This window comes from Arvicola amphibius, chromosome 4 (genome assembly GCF_903992535.2).
Source record: "Arvicola amphibius chromosome 4, mArvAmp1.2, whole genome shotgun sequence".
NCBI classification, from domain to species: domain Eukaryota; kingdom Metazoa; phylum Chordata; class Mammalia; order Rodentia; family Cricetidae; genus Arvicola; species Arvicola amphibius.
The window spans coordinates 59,451,224-59,470,131 of record NC_052050.1 but is presented as its reverse complement, the minus strand read 5'-3'; the positions used below and the strand labels follow the sequence as shown (position 1 = coordinate 59,470,131).

The following is an 18,908-nucleotide window of genomic DNA, read 5'->3' as shown; positions in this document are numbered from 1 at the left end:
TGTGAGCTGCCATGAAATTGCATATATAGAATGATTTGAAGAGACTGAAATATTCGGGAAAAAATTCAGGAAGAGTATACCAACAAAGCAATAGCTACCAGCAGCAGGGCTGCAGACACTCTTGTCTTCATTCTGAAACTATCAGAAAAAGACACACACCACTTGTATAATGAAAACTGAGCAGAATGACTGACCTGGGCCCACATCACACTCACTAGTTACTACAGGAGAGGTGAGGCCATGGGAAGAAGATAGCCCAAAAGGAGGAGAGTGACCACCTGCTGTCTCTAACTCTCCAAATGGCCTTGAAATATACAGCCAAGTGAAGTGAGACATGAAATCCAGCCCAGAGCTGCTTTGCAGCCTGGCAGCATCCGCACACACCACTGACAGGGTTTCTGTTTTGAGGTGTGGTCAATTATGGGCCAGGCTTTGGGACAATTGGGGCCATTTAAAAGTTCCTGGACATGGGTTAGGTTTGGTAGGAAGCTTACCTGGCGTGACGTAAACCCACAGTTTGAACCCTTGCACCACAAAAACTAGGCGCATGACTGTAACTCTACCACTTGAAAAGTAGAGGCAGGAGGATCAGAAGTTCAATTATCCTTGGCTACACACTCAGTTTGAGGCCTGTCTGAGCTACATGAGACCCTGTTTATAAAGGGGTAGGGGGTTGGGGGCTAAAGAAATAGTGCAGCAGTTAAAAACACAGGCAGCTCTTCCAGGACCCAGGGTTGATTCCCAGCACCCGTGTGACAACTCACAACCAACTATAATTCCATTTCTAGGGGATCTGATACCTCTTCTAACCTATGCTGATGCCAGCCATGAATGTGGTGCATATACATGTACTCCAGATATACACATACATGTATAAAATATTTAAAGCACACGTTTTTTAAAAAGATCATGCTCACTCAGACAGCTCTAACTAAAATCACCCAATGTGTCATGTCCCACCTCCAAGAAGTAGGACCTATAGAGGTAGGAAGAAGAGGGGACTTGGTAGAAGGGAGCGTAAGAGAATATGGGGGGACTTTGACGGAAAGAGAGTGCGTGTTGATTATAAAATAGATGGAGAATGACTGTGGAAGTGGGTGTGGACAGCTCAGGTTAGCTAACACTTGGGAGCTTGGCCCATGCACCAATTACTTCTTTCACTGTACACACGTGGGTTGTAGGGACCACAAGCCCTGCCCTTCCTGAGACTCAGAGGAAGAAGCTGCTAAGACCCTACTGTGTCTGTCCAGAGGCGACACTGCAGCACTGAAAAAGAAGAACACTATGGGCTTTTGAGGCCCACAAGAAGCACAAGAGAGCACTGGGATTTAAGATACAACATAGTGACCTACCCTGTTCATGAATAATCCCTGAAGAATGAAGATGAAGTATTTTGGAAGTTTTTTGATGAGCTTTGAAAAGTAGAATAAGTCTTTATAACTTACTACTGAAACAAAAAGGGAAAAATACGTTAAAATCAAAGTTTTCGCATAGCCATTTTAAAAGCTGGGAAAAGCCATTTAAAAAAAAAAAACAGGGAGAAGAGAGAAGAGAAAAACAACACAAGTCACACTGCTTCATAACTCAACCTTTGTGAGTTTGGGTTTTATTTGAGACAGGGTCTCATGTAGCTCAAGATGACCTCTACCTAACTATGTGGCCAAAAATGGCCTCGAACCCCTGATCTTCCTGCCCCTTATATCCCAATTAAAACCAAAAAACAACTAAGGTCTACTTACATTCATGAAGTATCTGACTGAATGGATCTGACCAGTCTCCTTAGCCACCTGACTTACATACACCCACACCCAAAATCTGCTGTGGGGAAAACTCAATGACCATACTGTCCTCAAAAGACTGTGGACTCCCTTTGCATTCCTGCTAGGCCACCAGAGAGTGAAAAGACAGTGTGCAGTTAGCCAGGGTTGGCAGAACTGGGGGTGCAGCGTCTGGGGCAGCTGCTCCCAAGCCCTCCTACCCTCACAGACACGGTGAGCACCTGGCTTTCTTTTCACCTCCTTTGGATCCTTGATCCTTGTTCAGAAACCAAAGAGAAACTGCCAAATTTGGTGTCAGTGGCTAGGCTATTCAAAGGGAAATTTGGATCCATCTCTAGAACTGTGTGTGTCTCACTCTTGTTTTCCCCTTGCCCCACTGACTTCTAGAATCTAGCTAATCCTGTGGCACTGCATGTGTTTTGTAAGCCAACTCAAATCCTCTGTGAAACAAGCCCAGAAAAGACATAAAAAGGACATAATCACCTGTTAAGTCTGCCAGGGTATAGGAGGGCAGTCTGCACAGATGGTTGAAGCTCAAGAATCCCTGACATTTCCTTGGAACTTCCCTAGGAAGTCACAATTGGGGTGCTAAAGGCCTCTTCTTGATAGGAAGGGTATCTTGTCATTCTGAGATGAGAAGTAACAGCACCCAGCCAGGACAAAGCTCACCATCAACACTTTGGTTCCTGGACTACAAAGTACTCTGAGGCAGCAACCTCCACTCCTTCCTCCCTTCCTTCCTTTTAAAGAACAGGAACTCTGGTAGTTCAACTCTCCTCAAGAAACCAAGCACCAAGGAACTGCTTCCTGGCTTTTATTGGGATACAGCAGCAGCTCTGGCTCCAGAGGCTGATTCAGGCAACCAGCAGAGTAACCCATGACACCAGTGGACTGGGCACCAGAACAAGCAGGAGAGACAGGAGGCAGGAGGAACACTGGCTAACCTTAAGCTGACACTATCAGATCAGACAACAGCCATTTTCCTTCTCCGGGCCTTGGCCTTCAATAAAGTATTCATTCTTTCTTCCATGCCCCTTGGCCACCCCATTGATGGAGATTCTCACCACTCCCCAACAACCTGCTCAATCTCCTCACAGCTGTAGCTTCGCAAGTCCCACAATACACAGTGATCAGGGCCTCAGGTAGGCCAACAAGTGGGCTCTTCACATCTGTACTCCAATCCAAGATGGCTGTCACCTCTATGATCTGGAGCAAATTCCAACCTTCTGAGCCTGAGACACTCCTCTGGACTACTCGGCTTCTGTTGACATCACAGCAGTCTCAAGCACCAACTGCATACCTGGGCAGATGAAGGTGGTCGTCAGAGACGGGCAGAGGCCCAGCCTTAGTTGAGGAAGAGCCTTTTTATGTATATGAGCACCAAGGAATGCTAATAGTGCACAGCTAGAAGCACTAGCTGAGACAGAACCAACTGCCTCTCCATCCAGTACTCCACCCGCTCTTGCACTGCACTCTGACAAGCAATCCCTAGACTGCTATAACCCATAATCCTATTCCCTGCTTCCTAGATACTGAGTTCTGAGGCCTCAAAGCTGCCCTTGTCTTCTTTCCACCTCAGTGTGATTCAGGTCTCCAATTAGTCTTCTTGGCTCATCTCTACCAGTCCCAGCATCTCTGGTCTAGTAAAGAAGAAATGCTCCTAAAAGGATCTGCCTACCTCCAGCCAGCAGAATTCGCCCAACCCTTTCCAAGTGTCTTGGGTTAGGGGCCCGACCACTGATCCCTTTCTCATTGTGCAAAAGCTAAAAGCCTTTTTTCATACAGATGCCAGTCCACTGAGCTAAGTATGTGACCTACAACAAGGTCAGCACAGTGACAGTATTATGAATTTCTATCTGGAGTTAGGAAGGCCCTGTCCTACAATCCTTCCAGGTCAACTCATTTTGCTCCATCCAGACTCTCCCAGGACGTCTCAAGGATGTCAAAAGGTCAGGGATGACCAGAAAAGATCCTGCAAGGAACAGTACTTATAGGACCCAGAACCAGAGTTTATAAATATGAAGGGTGGGTGGAAATAAAGAGGTTGAGGTCAAGCAAATCAAACAGAAGTTAGCACTGAACACAAGTCATGGATGAGATAAAGAACAGAACTTGAGAGATTTCCAAGGTCTTATCTACAAATTTGATGGTAGTGAAGTGAGTAGAAGGGGGGGGATCAAAGACAATAGGCTTGTAAAAGAAAGCTAACCTCAAGCACCATCGTGCTACCTACCCTGGTCAGCACAGCTGTGCAGGGCAGGGTCTAGGGCCCTACGTGCAACCCCTCACAAACACTCACCTGAGTCACAGCCTAGGGCAGAGGAAAAGGAGAGGAAGCTCCATGGAGCTCTAGGAGGACCTGCCAGAACTGATCCTAAGTGAGTGATGGCAAAGAAATGAGTATGCAACTGCCATGTCATTGGGAACCCCCTCCAAACAAGTTTCTGACCTTGGCATCAGTTACTGTACAAAGCTGGTCCTCCTTACTTATTCTAATGTCAGAAAAAGCCACCAACCCATACAAACTCTTAGAAGACAGGAAACAATGGAAAATATTTCAGAACTAAATATAGTGATCACACAAATACCCAAGTTAAACAAGCTGTAATATTAATGAGGCATGAATGAACAGGAACTGTCTCCAGGGCTGAATAGAGGCTAGCCACCTTATCAGGGACATTGCACAAAGGCTTGCTGTTGGTGCCCCTTGGGCAAGAGTAGAAGAGAAAGCTTTCTTCTCAAGTGGGGAACCCATTTATAACCAAAGGGAGATTAGACTGAGAGCATTTTCTTGTGAGCAACAGTGAAAATCTGTTTCAGTTTAACCTGCAACAGTGTAGCTCTGACCAGGATGCATTATTAATTAGGCAAAAGAGAAGCCCCATTTTTAGTTACCCATTGAATTCAGTCTCTTCAAACACAGTGACCTAGAATTGACAGTACAGCTAACTCTCTGTTTATTGCGGCAATGGGGATTTCAGCAATGATAACAGTCCATTGGAAAGCAAAAATAATCCCACTGGATGCTCTACAAGGTGCCTACTTCTACACGGGGAATGATAGCTTCCAGTGGTCACCGAGGGTCAGCTACTAGCTTTCAGAAACTGAAAGCACACATTTCTATCTCAAAAAGCCAAGCACCTGGGTCTACTGCCACCAGTGGCCTGGCAGGCAGCAGATCACCCTCTGTAGAACAAGGGATATGGGGAAAGATAGGGCTATTGCCCATGCCTACCCACTAAGCAGCTCCCCTTCAAGCAAGTGGAATATGACTGTGAGTAGGGGAGGACAGGGCAACAAGCTCCAGGAAAGAGAGGCAGAAAGGAGTCCAGGCACTAGAAGCTAGACAGGAGGTCCAGCAGGAGACAGGTAGAGAGTTGGCTGTACTGGCATAACAAGTCCCACCCTCAGCAAGCTGCATGGCATTTCTAGGAAGAAAAGCAAACCGCTGTCCCACCTCGGGCTGCGCGGTCACAAGTGAGGCAGGGCTGGGCCCAGTCGCCATTTGGACGGGAGGCTAGCCCCAGGTGCGGCAGGCAGGGGTGGCGCTGGCTTAGTGGCTGCAGCTCCTCACTCTGACCCAGCATGGCCCCTGTGCGGTGCTGGGGGGCACAGCGAGGCCTCTGGTGCTGTTGGGCAGGGACACACACACACATACACAAAAAGAGACACACCATTAGAGGCTGTGCAGCAGCACACAGGGGACATAGGCCAAGGCCACCCAGGGTGCTGCCTTATCCATGCAGTCAGTCCCCTGTGCTTGGAAGTAATGAAGAGCCTGTTGCCACCTTCTATCCCTGGATTGCAGCTCAGGAGCAAGGTCGAGAAAATAGGAGCATTCAGAGCTAGAGCATCAGAACCTTAGAAGGCAGGCAGGGTCTATGGCTAAAGAGCTCAGGCAGGGCATAAGAAGAACCTGATGAAGCAACCAGGCTCCCACACTCCCATCTTGTTCCTATACCTTATTCTACCCTATTCATCAACTATGGTGGTTCTAGCCACTTTGTATCCTCCACAGGAAGGTTCTTGAGGAAAATAAAACAATTCTCCTCTAATAGGCTGATCTTTTTAAATTTAGTTATTTATTTACTTTGGGGTAGAACTTAACTTAGGGAGATTTCAGGAGATTTAAGATTATCTTTGGGTATAAGTGATCTCATAAGTCATCATTACTTAGGGAAAGCAACTCAAACTCAAAAAAAAAATACAATAACCATAAATACAACAAGAAAATGCTAACCTGCCAATTCTAATAACTTAGAATTCCTAAAGGCAGGAAGCTTGACTTTGATATACAAATTTCTCAAATAATACATTTCTCAAAATTCTAACAGTGGTCCAAAATCAGACTGAAACCTAATATACAAAAGCAGGAGTGCTGGCAAGTAGCAAAACTATTAAGAACGAAAAGTGTTCTGCCATAGAAGTCATGCACATAACACATACCTGTCACCCAGCACTCTGGAGGTTTCAGAAGGAAGACAGCAAGTTTGCAGCCAGCCTGACTACATAGGGAAACCCACTCTCAGAAAACAAAAACAAAAAAAGGTTCTGTTATGCTGACATTATATACTAATCCCAAAGGTATTGTTTTGGAAACCTGTTTCTGCTGCCAGAAGATAAAGCTTATGCATACAAGGACTACCTGAGCCACCTTTCTCTCAAGTTCAGGGTCCTCAGTGGCTGCCCAGCCCTAAGAACAGAGGATGAACATTGTGCCTTGGATCACTTCCTGGCAGAGCCCAGGAGTCCAGCTGGATCAGAAACCAAACACCATTTCCCTCCCTGAAACCTCTTCTAAAAATGTAGGACAAAGATCCAAAGTGATCCATCACATACAACCAGAACATACATCAGTCCTGTGCAGTGCAGACCCAGCCACGCAACCAATCAAATTCCAGAGCTCTTTTCCACATGTGAGGACGTCTTGCTGATGCTGAGCTATGGAGTGTTCCTCTGTAGGTGAAACAGAGACATCCATCCTCAACATTCCGAATAACGAACCATAATGGTAAACACCAAGCCATTTCAGATACCTGCAACTCAGTGGAAAGACACCGAGTCTAAGATTCAGAAGCGCAAGCTTGTTTCCTCCTGGCTACCAGGTATTTGGTTTCCCTACGGGTAGGGCAGCAGCGCAGGACAATTGCTTTGCTGACAGACATTCTTGGACCAAAAAAAAAAAAAAAAAAAAAAAAAGCCTGGGGAGGCTGGCCATAGAGCCTACTTTCTCCCGAGAACCTAAGAAGCATGGGCACAACCTTGCCTAAGGCCCACAGAGCAGTCTGGGGGACCAAAAGCCCCTTTGTGACGACTCAATCTAGATCAAAGAAACTGTCACCCTGGGGTGTCAGAAGCTGAGAACTGAGGACAGAATGGAACTTGTGACAGCCACTACTTTCTCAACCCCAGCACCTACCACTCAGAGCTTGAGCAATGGTGGAGTACTTAAGTTACTCACAGCCATGGTAGGAGGCCGGGGAGCCCCCCAGCCTTGCCATACTCCTGCTCCCGAGTAGCTAGTAGAAAGGTTGGGGCTGGCTTGAGCCACGGCCGAAGGTAATCTGGTTGCTGCCCACACCAAGTGGCCACCTGAGCCAAATGCGCTCTTTGGTTTTGAGAGCCTGGACCCTTCAGTCTTCAATCGTCCTCATCTTTGAGGAGAGAGCAACCAGCTGCTTTGATTTCTCTCGCACATTGATACCCTGATCTTGCCATCACGGTCAATGTACTGGAAGTCCTCAGAGTCTGAATGGCAAAGATGTTCTCACGGCACTGCTGGGCTACCCGCTCAGAACCGGTTTTTGATAAGGTAGTCCAGCAGTGTCAGGGGCCTTGTACACGTGCCGCCAGTTCTTGCCATGGTCGTTAAGCAAGCTTCCAAACCATGCTCATGAATCTCCGAAAAGGCCACTACATTGTAGGTCAGGTCAGCAATCTCGGTCATCAGAGAGCTAGATGGGCCCACGGGTCATTGGAGGTGGCTTCCCGAACTTTGTGATTTCAGGCCCTCTGAGTAATTGTTCACAATGTTTTTCATCTGCCGTCTGATAGATGAAGTTTGTCATTTTTATCTTTGTCAGGAATGGAAAGCCCTTCAAGAGAAACTTTTTCTTCCCCAAGCTCTACACTCCAGGAAGAGCTTCAGTGTGGTGATGCAGAGGGGACAGGAAGATGCTCAACAGTCATTTCCTCCTCCCAAATCCTCAGGTCCCAGAAGCTGCAAGCCATGCCCTAGAAAGAAAAAGAAAACACATTGCTTTGATAAAACACTGGTGATGAGAGCCCAACACAAGCTGTGTGAGAAAACACACCTCAGTTCCATGGATGCAATGTATCCATTCTGCTTGTCAAAACTAAATGACACATGCTAAATAAACCTTAAACTCAAGTTTAAACCTTAAGCAAACATGATGACATTGTTCCATCTCTTAAGGCTTTCAGTGGAGTGGTTACTTTGCAGACTAATGTTCACTACCAACCAAAAGCCCAAATGTAGAAAACTCAGGGTATCGAGGAAGATGCCCTTGGTGCTGGATACTGAACTCTGGGCTACATGCACCTCACCACTGAGGTGCACTGTCATCCAGTCCTGAGAGTTTTTTTACATGTGGGAGCAAGAAAGTTTCATTTCAAGATATCTTAAGACTAAAGTGCCTGTCCATGCCTTTAACATTGGGTTTTGGTTCACAAGCCCCTAACTGCCCTGAAAAATTCTCCATAAGAACCATTTCTCATGTGATCCTAAGTGTGAACTAGTGAAGTACTGACTGCTGTTCTAGAGCAAGCTAACAACATCACTACCTCCCCCATTACCCACCTACCCCAGCTTTCAGGAGCCAAGCATGTGATCAGGGTCAAGCCTAACCCCTCATCTCAGAAGAAGAAGCAGAGACCCAGAGCTAAAGTCACAGGCTCCAATCACACCCTTTCCTCCTCCAGACGAGAAAGAGCTAGAGCAAGGTCCACACTCCAGCATGAGGCACTGGTCCTAGAATACAGTGACCACAATCTATCCCGTTCCCAGTGACTACCCAGCATCTAGCACTGTGCCCAACATGGAATAAACAATGAATGATACCACTTTAGAAACAGTATTCCTGTCTTCAAGGTCACAACTAAGCAGGAGATAGTTTTCCTCATTAGTGAGATTTAAAAAATAAAAATAAAAAAAAAACCCAAACCCCCTTTAATCCCAGCATTCAAGGAGGCAAAGGCAGGTGGATCTCTGAGTTTGAGGTTAGTCTGGTCTATAGGAGCTAGTTCCAGGACAGCTAAGGCTTTTAGAAACCTAACCCAGAAGATTCCCAGGACAACTGAAACTGAAGGGGAAGCAAGAGCTCTAACCAGCCCTGCTACAGTGGCTCAGTCCCTGTGGCCTGTTGTCTAAGAGATGGTTCTTGCCATTACAGATGTAAAATATGCACTATAGACTCTTACAGTTGGCTGGCTACTGCAACAGACTAGGACCTTCCCACACATCCTCATGCAGCCCAGAACCTGGCATCTGCATGGACCTTCCTCTCCCTGGATTGCTGTGGTGTTTCTGTCAGAGAAACACCAGACATTCCTAGCTTCCTTCTCCAAGACTCAAACAGGCAATGGGCACGTCAAAAATAGGCAAACGAAAAGGAGACACAGAGCATACAGCAACATGGAGTAAGAAGAAAACAAACTCAAAGCTTCAGGTGCCTTCTCTGCTCACTCAATATGCTGAGGAGTCTGTCTCTGCCTGAGGCCACAGCACAGGCTTCTTCTAACAGCCAGCATGTTCTGCCTCTCTACCATCTGGTCAACTCTCATGAATCACTAAAATTTACCAGAAGACAGATAAAATCTCTGTGACTATAAAATCAGAGTGACTGTACATTTGATTTAATTAGGTTTTTCACTCACAATGTGAAAAACTGCAGGAGAAGGGATAGTCCTCACAAAAGGAAAAGAGAAACCTGATTTTCAATGAGCATTTCTCAGCTTAACCAACTATGTCAAAGTCAGTAGTCCTGTTCAGATACACTTAATGTCCAGAACTCTGAGGTGTGTCACTTGATTTGGGACCCAGCAAAGATGCCTAGCCTATACTTAGAGACCCAGGTTTAATTTCCAGGATCCACATGATAACCCAGGGAACCTGAAAGCCTCTTCTAGTCTTTGTAGGTACCAGACGTGTGTGTGTGTACATACACATATACATACACCATACACACACACACACACACGTGGACAAAACAATAAAAAATAAAAATAAATCTTTAAGTTAGGTGGCAGCAGCTTACAACTTTAAAACCAGCATTTGGGGAGGCAGAGGCGGGCAGATTTCTGAGCTACAGCCTGGTCTACAGAGTGACTCCCAGGACAGTCAGAGCTGAATAGTGAGCCCCTATTTCAAACAACATTAAATAACAAATAAAGAAGTTTCTCAAGCATGTGAAATAACCAATTATAACCAAACCAAATGGGTAAAATTCCAACCCACAGCAAAGTTGAACTCACCAGCTGTTCTGGAGAGTCATACCATGAGCAGTACGAACTTCAGGCCTGAGGCTCAAGTTCAGTGGCACAGGCTACTTAACCCACCCTGGGTTCTATCTCTCATTCAATACAAAGAAAGAAACGGTGGCATGGAGAGAAATGGGACTGAAGTTACTAAGGAAGCTAAGAAGCAGAGATTGAGTGTCTGAGACCAGCCTAGGTTACATAATAAGATTTAAACTATTTGAGGAAGGAAAACAAAAGGGGCAAAAAAAAAAAAGTGTTCAGACTATGGTAGTCTTAAAGGCTCCAGCACTATCTTGTAAGTAACGGAAGGGTACGTATACCCTTTTCTACACAGACAGGCAATCTTGTTAAGTCCAAATTGTTCTCAAGATCACAATTCCCCTGCCTCAGCCTCCTAAATTACGTATGCTATCACACTTGGCTGATAAATACTTACTTTCTAGCCTGGAACTGAAATATGCAAGATTTACATGCGAAGCAAGCATCCCCAACTACCTTGGAAAGTTATCAGTCTTCTTTGGGAAGTAGACAGGAGGAGGACAGGGACAGAGGTGGGGCCAATCAGAGCACTGGAAACCAGAATGAACGACCTGGAGATCTCTGAATAGTACTTCAAACTAGTACAAAACCAAGAATGGTACTAAACTTCTGGAAGCCATGACAAGGCCAGGACCAGAGGCTATCAAAGACAGAAGACACAAGAGAAAACAAGGAGGCATTGCTGTTCTTTATTTTTTAAATACTGAGTCAATATCTAAGAAATTTGCAAAAAGCACTTTTTTTGTTTGTTTCTTGTACTGTGTCAAATCAATGGAAAGCAAATTTTAGAGGCTAAAGCAAATGTCATTATTCTTTAAGGAAAGGAGGGCACAAGTTGAGACAGCATGTGAATCCCTGAGTCTGCTGTGCCCTGACTGCTCAGCTGCATCAGAAGTACTTTGTACTCTGCAGTGGGGCACACCGTAAGCACACCTGAGAACACATAAAGGGGAAGCCTTGCTTAGAGCCACACTAGACTCTCAGCCCATAATCCCAGGCTGACATCAAGAGAACCTGGTACTCCCCAAGAATGCAGCACAGCCAACAAAAGTGGGGGCTACCTACTTTTGCAAATGGCCTGACAGGAAACAAAATAACCACTATATCACTACATCTGTGGAGACTGGGAAGGCGGAGTCTGACGTGTTTAAAAACTAGTCAGAATTCAAGTGACAGTGGGAGTTAAAAAAAAAAAAAAAAAAAAAAAAAAAACCCTGAATAAAAACTCCAAAGTTAGAATGAAATGTATCTGGGAAGCAAATAATCCCATAAAACGTGTGTAGTTGGGTGTGACTGGGTAAGTGAAATGCCTTCCAACATAGAACTGCTTAGCTTCTAAGCAATCCACAGCAAGATACCTGTCAAAATAGGGGCTGGAGTGATGGCTCAGCAGTTCAGAATGCTAGCTGTTCCAGAGGCCCCAGCACACACAAGGTAGCCCAAAACCACCTGTGTATAACTCCAATTCCAGGAAGTTAGATATCCCTTCTGGCCTCCATGGACACCATCATGTTACACATACATACATGCAGGCAAAACACACATAACATTAAATAAATAAAACAGTCGCGAGTCCCTACCATCAGTTGACACCAAAGCAGCTCTGTGGGTTACTATATCAAGAACCCATACCTACTGAGGGACAACAACTTAACACCTATCTGTCAACACTTCCTCCCCAAACCTAGCAGACAGGGTAATTCCACAATGACCCTGGCAATCCAGCACAATCTAATTTCTAGATTGAGAATCCTTGCCTCAGATAAAAATCAAACTGGGACCATAGCAGGCCTTCTGCGACTTTACACATACTTCATCTCTCTAAAAAAAGCATCTGACAGCCTGTGAGTGGGTATGCCTACATTTCCAAACAGTATCATGACAATGTGGTCCACATAGCCTATTTTCCAGAAGTTCCTGGAAACCTATTCAAAATCTTAAAGCAGAAGCTGGGGAGCAGAAGGCACCCTGAAGGGAAGACAGTATGCAATGGCCATGTGAGGTACAGAAACAGGAAAGAGGTGTAACTGGTGATCCTTAATTACTAGCTTTCTCCTGTATAGGGAGTCCATAAGAGGAAAAAACCTACTGTCTTCTTAAGGAGACAAGTACCATGGGTGTCCCTAAAAGGAGGGTGCTGAGACCACACAGTTCATGTGACGGAGCCAAGCAGGCCCTCCAGAGGACAACAGCTAGTCAGAACAATATGGCCAGTGCCACATTCTTTTCAACAGTGATCAATTTTAAGTCTGAAGAGAAAGGGCTATTGTGGCTCTGCCTCAGCCAGGCTAGCTTTAACTTAAAGCCTCATAAACTGCTGCTCACACAGAGGAAACAAGTAAAAAGGGAAAGTTCTTTATTCCTCTCACAACACGAAAAAAACAGTGGAATTCAGCCACAAAGAAATATCCTCTTCCCTAAAAGACCTACCCACCCTCATTCTTCATTCTAGTAATTCCTTGCTAAAAAAATTCCAATGTTACATCCATGTACGATGGTGGCTTCAGGAAACCTTTACATTCCTACTTTAAAGGTCCAGGGGAGGACAGATATGTCTGGGCTGGTTGATGGTGGGGCAGCGTTCTAAATTTCCCTTCACAGAACCAAAGGATATCAGTCCACCTCACCAGCACGGAGAGCTGACTGAGCAGGAAGAACCAGCCTCAGTGTGGTTCAGCATTATACTTCAGGCAGGCAGGAGGTCCTCCACAAGAAACCAAGACAGCATCCCTGATGATCTAACAAAAGAGCAGACAGGCACCACACTGCCTCCTGTTGACTTCCATGTCCATAACTCTTCAAAAAACAGAAATCCAAAACAAACATATACATGAAGCCTTTTTTTTCTCTTCAACAACTGCTCTGTTTAGTCTTTAGGAAAGAGCTAGTGGACAGAACTTACCAGGCATGAACTGGGGTCCAGAGACCTGGCTGGAGCTGTTGCTGTTGATCCAGAGGATGAATATGATGAGCTGTGCCTCCCACTGGAGTAAAGGATAAAACACCCTGACCCCTGCACAAAGGGGCCCCATAAACAAGTCTCACAAGAAACAAATTCTTTTATCTCAGGCCTATCTACCTCCCTAGATTCAAGAGTAGTTTTGCAAATACCAAATCATGGGCAGTGTTATTAAAATCATGTAAAAAGGCATGCCAGATGGCATGATGGAGAGCCAGGAGAAGCTGGGAAACAAGAGACCAAGGCTGAAGGCTGCGCTGGCCCAGCAGCTCCAAGAAGACTAAGGACCAATGTTCTTGACCCTAAACAATGGGATTAGACCAGATGCTCTCTGCTAAACTTTGGCTAGGCATGGATCTTTCTGTTAGTCCAGAGGCTCCCTGTGGGGCAAGGAGTGGAGTGGATTCTGGCCTTCTATAAGCACAAAGAGGTAGCACCCAAACCTCACTCCTCCAGGCCAGCCTAGTCTACCAAGTAGATTTCAGGACAGGCAAGGCTACACAAAGAAACCCTATGGGGGGGGGGGGGTGAGGGGGGACACAGACAGAAAGGCAGGATGAACATTCCTCCAAGAATATACTCACAAACACTCCATTTGTAGCATGTTATAGGCCCGGGACAACTGCCCAAACCATACACACCTGGACCAGCCTCATCACCTAGGGTAAGGCTGTAGATGGCCAATATTCATAGTTCCACAATTGCCAAGGTCAAGACGCTTGGAGGAAATGCAGAGCAGCCTGGGAAAGTCTTAAGTTCCCATGCTTTTGTGCTTATATTTAGACCTTGTTGGTGACTGGTTGGTGCTAGTCTTTAGCTGTCGGCTTTCTCCTGAGGAGCCAGAATGAGGAAGCAATATGGGTAAGAAGTAGAACTCTCAGCCACATGTCACAGTGGCTTCTGGCACCTTCAGTGATTTCACACCTTTCCCAAAGGTAGTGGTTGTCTGCCCAATTAAGGAAAATGAGTGCTTGGGCTCCCTTGTAAACCCTGAAAACTAGTACTTCTTGGGGTCAGCTTCGCCTCTGCCCAGAATGCTGTGAGGAAGGGATAGATTCCTGTGGGTTGCCAAGGGAGTTACTTCCACAGGCTGCTGGCACTGGTGGCTGGCATCCCAAGCCTGCAGTTGCTAGGTGGCCCTCACTTCAGCAGCACTTTGAGCAGAGGCAGAGACAGGGCGGGGAACTCTCCTTACCAAGCTTAAATGACCTAAAGAAACCATACAAAATGAAGCACTCTGGGGAATGTCAGGTCTGCAGGTGGCTCTTCTGGTGCTACTTGTAAACACTCCCTCTTCTTCCAGCCCTTTCCTCAATCACTAAACAATACCTTGTCATCCAGAGAAGCCTCCCTGCTAGGCAGGCTCCATTATAACTGTTTCCTCAACTGTCTTCATCCTTCTCAGTTCCCACTGGACTCACCCCCTATCATTTACATGTTAGCTGAATAGGGCTCCCTCAAAAAACCAAAAGGCATTCTGTAGGCCCCTCTTCAACTTGACAATCCCCCACGCCACACACAACACACCCACACACCCACACACACACACCCTCTCTTTGGTTTTGAGACAGGGTTTCTCTGTAACCCTGTTGTCCTGGATTTAATCTGTAGGCCAGGTTGGCCTCGAACCCAGATCTGCCTGACTCAAGCATGCACACACGCTCAGCATCACTTGCATTGTCTTGTTCCCAGAATGCTGACCCCATCCCCTCCTCTACCCAAAGTGATGACAGAGCCCCACCTGTCTCTACAACACTGTCTTCTCAGTGCCTTCTAGTACAGCACCTGGTACCTTCAATCTCAGTTAGTGACCAACAAAGACGCCAAAAGAAAGTCTAGAATGTCTACAGTACTCTGCAGACTCAGGTACCCCGAGTTGGCACTGACAGAGTGCTCCCACCTTCTGCTTCTCCCTCACTCAGTTTGGCCCCTCTGAACTGCTGCGATGCCCAAAGTCAAACACCTGCTACACCCTGTCTCAGGGTCTGGACCTGGAGTCACTCTGTACCTTCCCAGCCTACACTTGGCAGTCCTGCTGGCTGGTCAGCCTGGGCAACATGCACTGGCTCAGCCAGACAGTTTTTCCTCCCACAATAGAATCTACTTCTTGATACGTGGCCTAAGGGCAATGAAGTTCTAGCTTCTCTAGCTAACAAAAGCCAAAGCAGTGGTGGCACACGCCTTTAATCCCAGCACTCGGGAGGCAGAGGCAGGCAGAGCTCTGTGAGTTTGAGACCAGCCTGGTCTACAAGAGCTAGTTCCAGGACAGGCTCCAAAGCTACAGAGAAACCCTGTCTCAAAAAAACCAAAAAAAAAAAAAAAAACCAAAAAACAAAAAACAAAAAACAAAAAAAAAACAAAAGCCAAAGCAGTTGCTGCTGGAATGTAGCTAGCGAATGACAAGTATCCAAAGAACTCTTCCCTCCCTTGGGCCATAGCACGCGTGTCACAAGGAGGTATTCAGCAGATCCTGAGGACAACTCAGCAGGAGACCTGGAAATTTCTCCCTCAAAGGAAGAGGGAGGCAATCTGGAAAATATTTCTTCCCAGACCCAGTCTGGAACACTCTTCATCTGACTGCTCTCTAAAGGGGTAGTCAACAAAACTAAAAGAGTTCTAGAAAGCAGAAGAACTAAGCAGAAGCTACAAGCACTTACTACCCACAAGGAGCTGTTCCAAGGCACTGCAGGTATCTACCCTTTAATCTTCATAATCCTATATGAAGGAATTATCTCATCTCCATGAAAAATGGAGAGGAAGTCCAACTCATAAAAAGGGTAAATAGGGGCTGGAGAGATGGCTCAGAGGTTAAGAGCACTGGCTGCTCTTCAGAGGTCCTGAGTTCAATTCCCAGCAACTACATGGTGGCTCACAACGATCTATGAAATCTGGTGCCCTCTTCTGGTGGGTAGGCATACATGCAGACAGACACTGTATACATAATAAATAAGCTTAAAAAGAAAGATAAATAATTAGCCCCAAACTATACTGCCCCCAGTGGCAGGACAGCACAAAGTCTCCAATCTCAGTTTCTGGTCCTCCCTCCCTCCCCATCTCTCTCTTCTAAGACAGCATTCCTCTGTGTAGCCCTGGCTGTCCTAGAACTCTGTAGATCAAATTCTGTAGATCAGGCTGACTTCGAACTCAAGAGATCCACCTGTCTCTGCCTCTCCCCACCCCCCAATTCCTGGCTTTCTAGTCTCATCTTTCTTTGTGGCTTTAGACAAATCCACCACTCAAGAGTCTTAGAACTTTCTCCTGGTTAATCTGAACTGTAGGACAGGAAGACAGTCGTTTTAGGAGTGTTGGAGGCTGTGGCTGGTAAGCAACTGTTTCCCCATGCCTAGACAGGATTAGGACCAGGAATTCCCAGATCACATCCAGTGCAGTCAGCACTGGAAAAGCTCTGCCCTCTTCAGAAGAACACCTTCCTCTGAAGCACATCAGGTCAGACTACAACACAGCTGGTGTCTCAGAACACCACACACTCTAAACACAACCAAGAATGTGTTTTCTTTTTTTTCCAAGACAGCCATGGCAGCACCAACCTGGCCAAGAACATCCTGAGTCTGAGATCAGGATGCTATTATTGAGATCATGGTTTAAAAATACAGATTTTTTTTTTCCCCTTAAACTTACATCCTTAGGAAACGATTCTTTGGCTGTTGTGATTATCTTCCCCTAAAGCACTCACCTGGATGGTGAGGATCTGAGAAGTACGCATGGCTCCTATAAAGTGGCCTTTGTTGTCAACGCCACCTCCTGCAGAGTCTGCATGATCTCTCACGCAGGCTGTGGCACAAGCTTCAAGGAAGATGCTGTGCTTCCTACAGTGGAGCCCCTTGCACTTTTGCAGTACTGTTATGTTCTAAGGAATATAGTCTGGTTTCTTCTGGAAGGGAAGATAGTATGTTTAAGTTTCCAGAGTCTACTGATGAGACATTGTCATACACATGAGGATATGATGCTAATGGAGGAAGATGGGGTTAGCATTCAAGGGAAAAAGGTTTCCAGGTTTAATCTGGTGCTTAGTAAAAGAAGAACAAAAGACAACTTAATTAGCAATTAAGACAGATTCAACAAAATGGGATAAGGATAGAAGAGAAAGAGAAATGCCTGTAACTTCGAGATTGGTTTTGGGGAGTTTTGAAAAGGAGTTAGAAATATGGAGAAGGAAAGAAGTTTCTTCTGCATAGATTGCTAAAATATAAAAAGACTGGAGACTGTGTGACTGTTAACCACAACTGCTTGCCCTTAGCTCAAAATGCATAAACTCATAGCCTAGATAAAGATTTATATCAAAAACTACGCCAAGCCATGTCTATCTAGCATGACCAACAGCAGACTCACACCAGAGACATCTGTCTGATAAAATCTTTTCTCATGTATCTGATATAATGATTCTAAGAATAATCTGTATCACATGAAAAAACAATACATGCTGTTAAGCAATCATTTCTGTATAAAGGATGGGCCCTCATGCCTAATAAGACACAATTTCAGATGCAATTCCTTTGAGTCCTGTGTATGTCGTTCGCTGACTCCTTACTCACTACTCCTGAGACCCTGTTCTGTCAGTTCCAGTGCCCCAGCTGAGCTGGTCCGTAGCCACTTTGTCATCTAAACATCCAGAAAAACAGGAAGCTTCCAAATGCTGGAAGGTAAACTTCCCTTCCTGGTAGTCTATTGCTGTTCAGCACTGACTGATGTGCTGGCGTACGTGCGTATGTGTCTGTGTCTGTGTCTATGCCAAAGGACTACTTAAGTGTCAGTTCTCTCTCCTTCCACCAACTAGTTCCAAGATTTCCAGACTGTCAGAGCTGGGCACAAATGCATCTTACTTGCTTAGCCATCTCCTTGGCCCTTAATTTTTTTTATTCTTCTGGAGACAGGGTCTTACTATGTAGAACAGGCTGGCCCCAAAAAGAAGAGATCTGCCTCTGCCTTCTGAGTGCTGAATTAGAGGTTATGTGGACATCATACAGGGTCTGCCTCCTTACTCTCAAATATCAGCACCTGGTAGGCCCAGGAAGGAGAGAACAAGCACCCATGTCTTCTTGCTGCTTTTTTTGATTACATAATGTTCTATCAGGTATGCTGGGTATGAACAAGAGATTATGGGCAAACCAGGGGTACAACACAAAGCAAGTGAGCCCCGGGGCACCATGGCCCACAGGGCTGAAGGATAGATGAAAGGAAGACCTGCTTCCCTACCCACTTCTCACCTTGAAGCAAACAGCTTGGGGTCTGGGTCTCAGTCCCCTTGCTTTATTTACTCACTTTATTCATTTGTATGCCTGAGTGTACAGGCACACATGGAGGTCAAAGGACAACTTTTTGGAGTTGTTCTCTTCCTTCTACCATTACATGGCCTCCAGGTTATCAGGTTTGTTGTGCAGCCTTACTGGCTGAATTATATTGATAATATACTTTAAAAAGAAAAAAAGAGTCCAGTGGTGGTGGCCCACGCCTTTAATCTCTGTAAATTCGAGGTCAGCCTGATCTACAGAGTGAGTTCCAGGACAGCAAGCTACATAGAGAAACCCTATCTTGGGAGGGAAAGGGTACGGTGTACTTTGTCACTGAGACTAATCTCAAATGTCTGTGTTCAAGCTAGATTCTTCAGTAGTTTG

General features: G+C 45.7%; 1 protein-coding gene across 1 annotated transcript in view; it reads right to left on the bottom strand.

Moving 5' to 3' along the window:
- Nucleotides 1–18,908, bottom strand: part of Epn2 (epsin 2) — a 66,231-nt gene that overhangs the window by 23,725 nt on the left and 23,598 nt on the right. Inside the window, 4 exon segments of the mRNA XM_038328003.1 lie at nucleotides 7,240–7,491; nucleotides 7,494–7,520; nucleotides 7,523–7,583; nucleotides 7,585–8,012. Coding sequence (XP_038183931.1) covers nucleotides 7,240–7,491; nucleotides 7,494–7,520; nucleotides 7,523–7,583; nucleotides 7,585–7,725 — 481 coding nt within the window. The 5' untranslated portion in view covers nucleotides 7,726–8,012.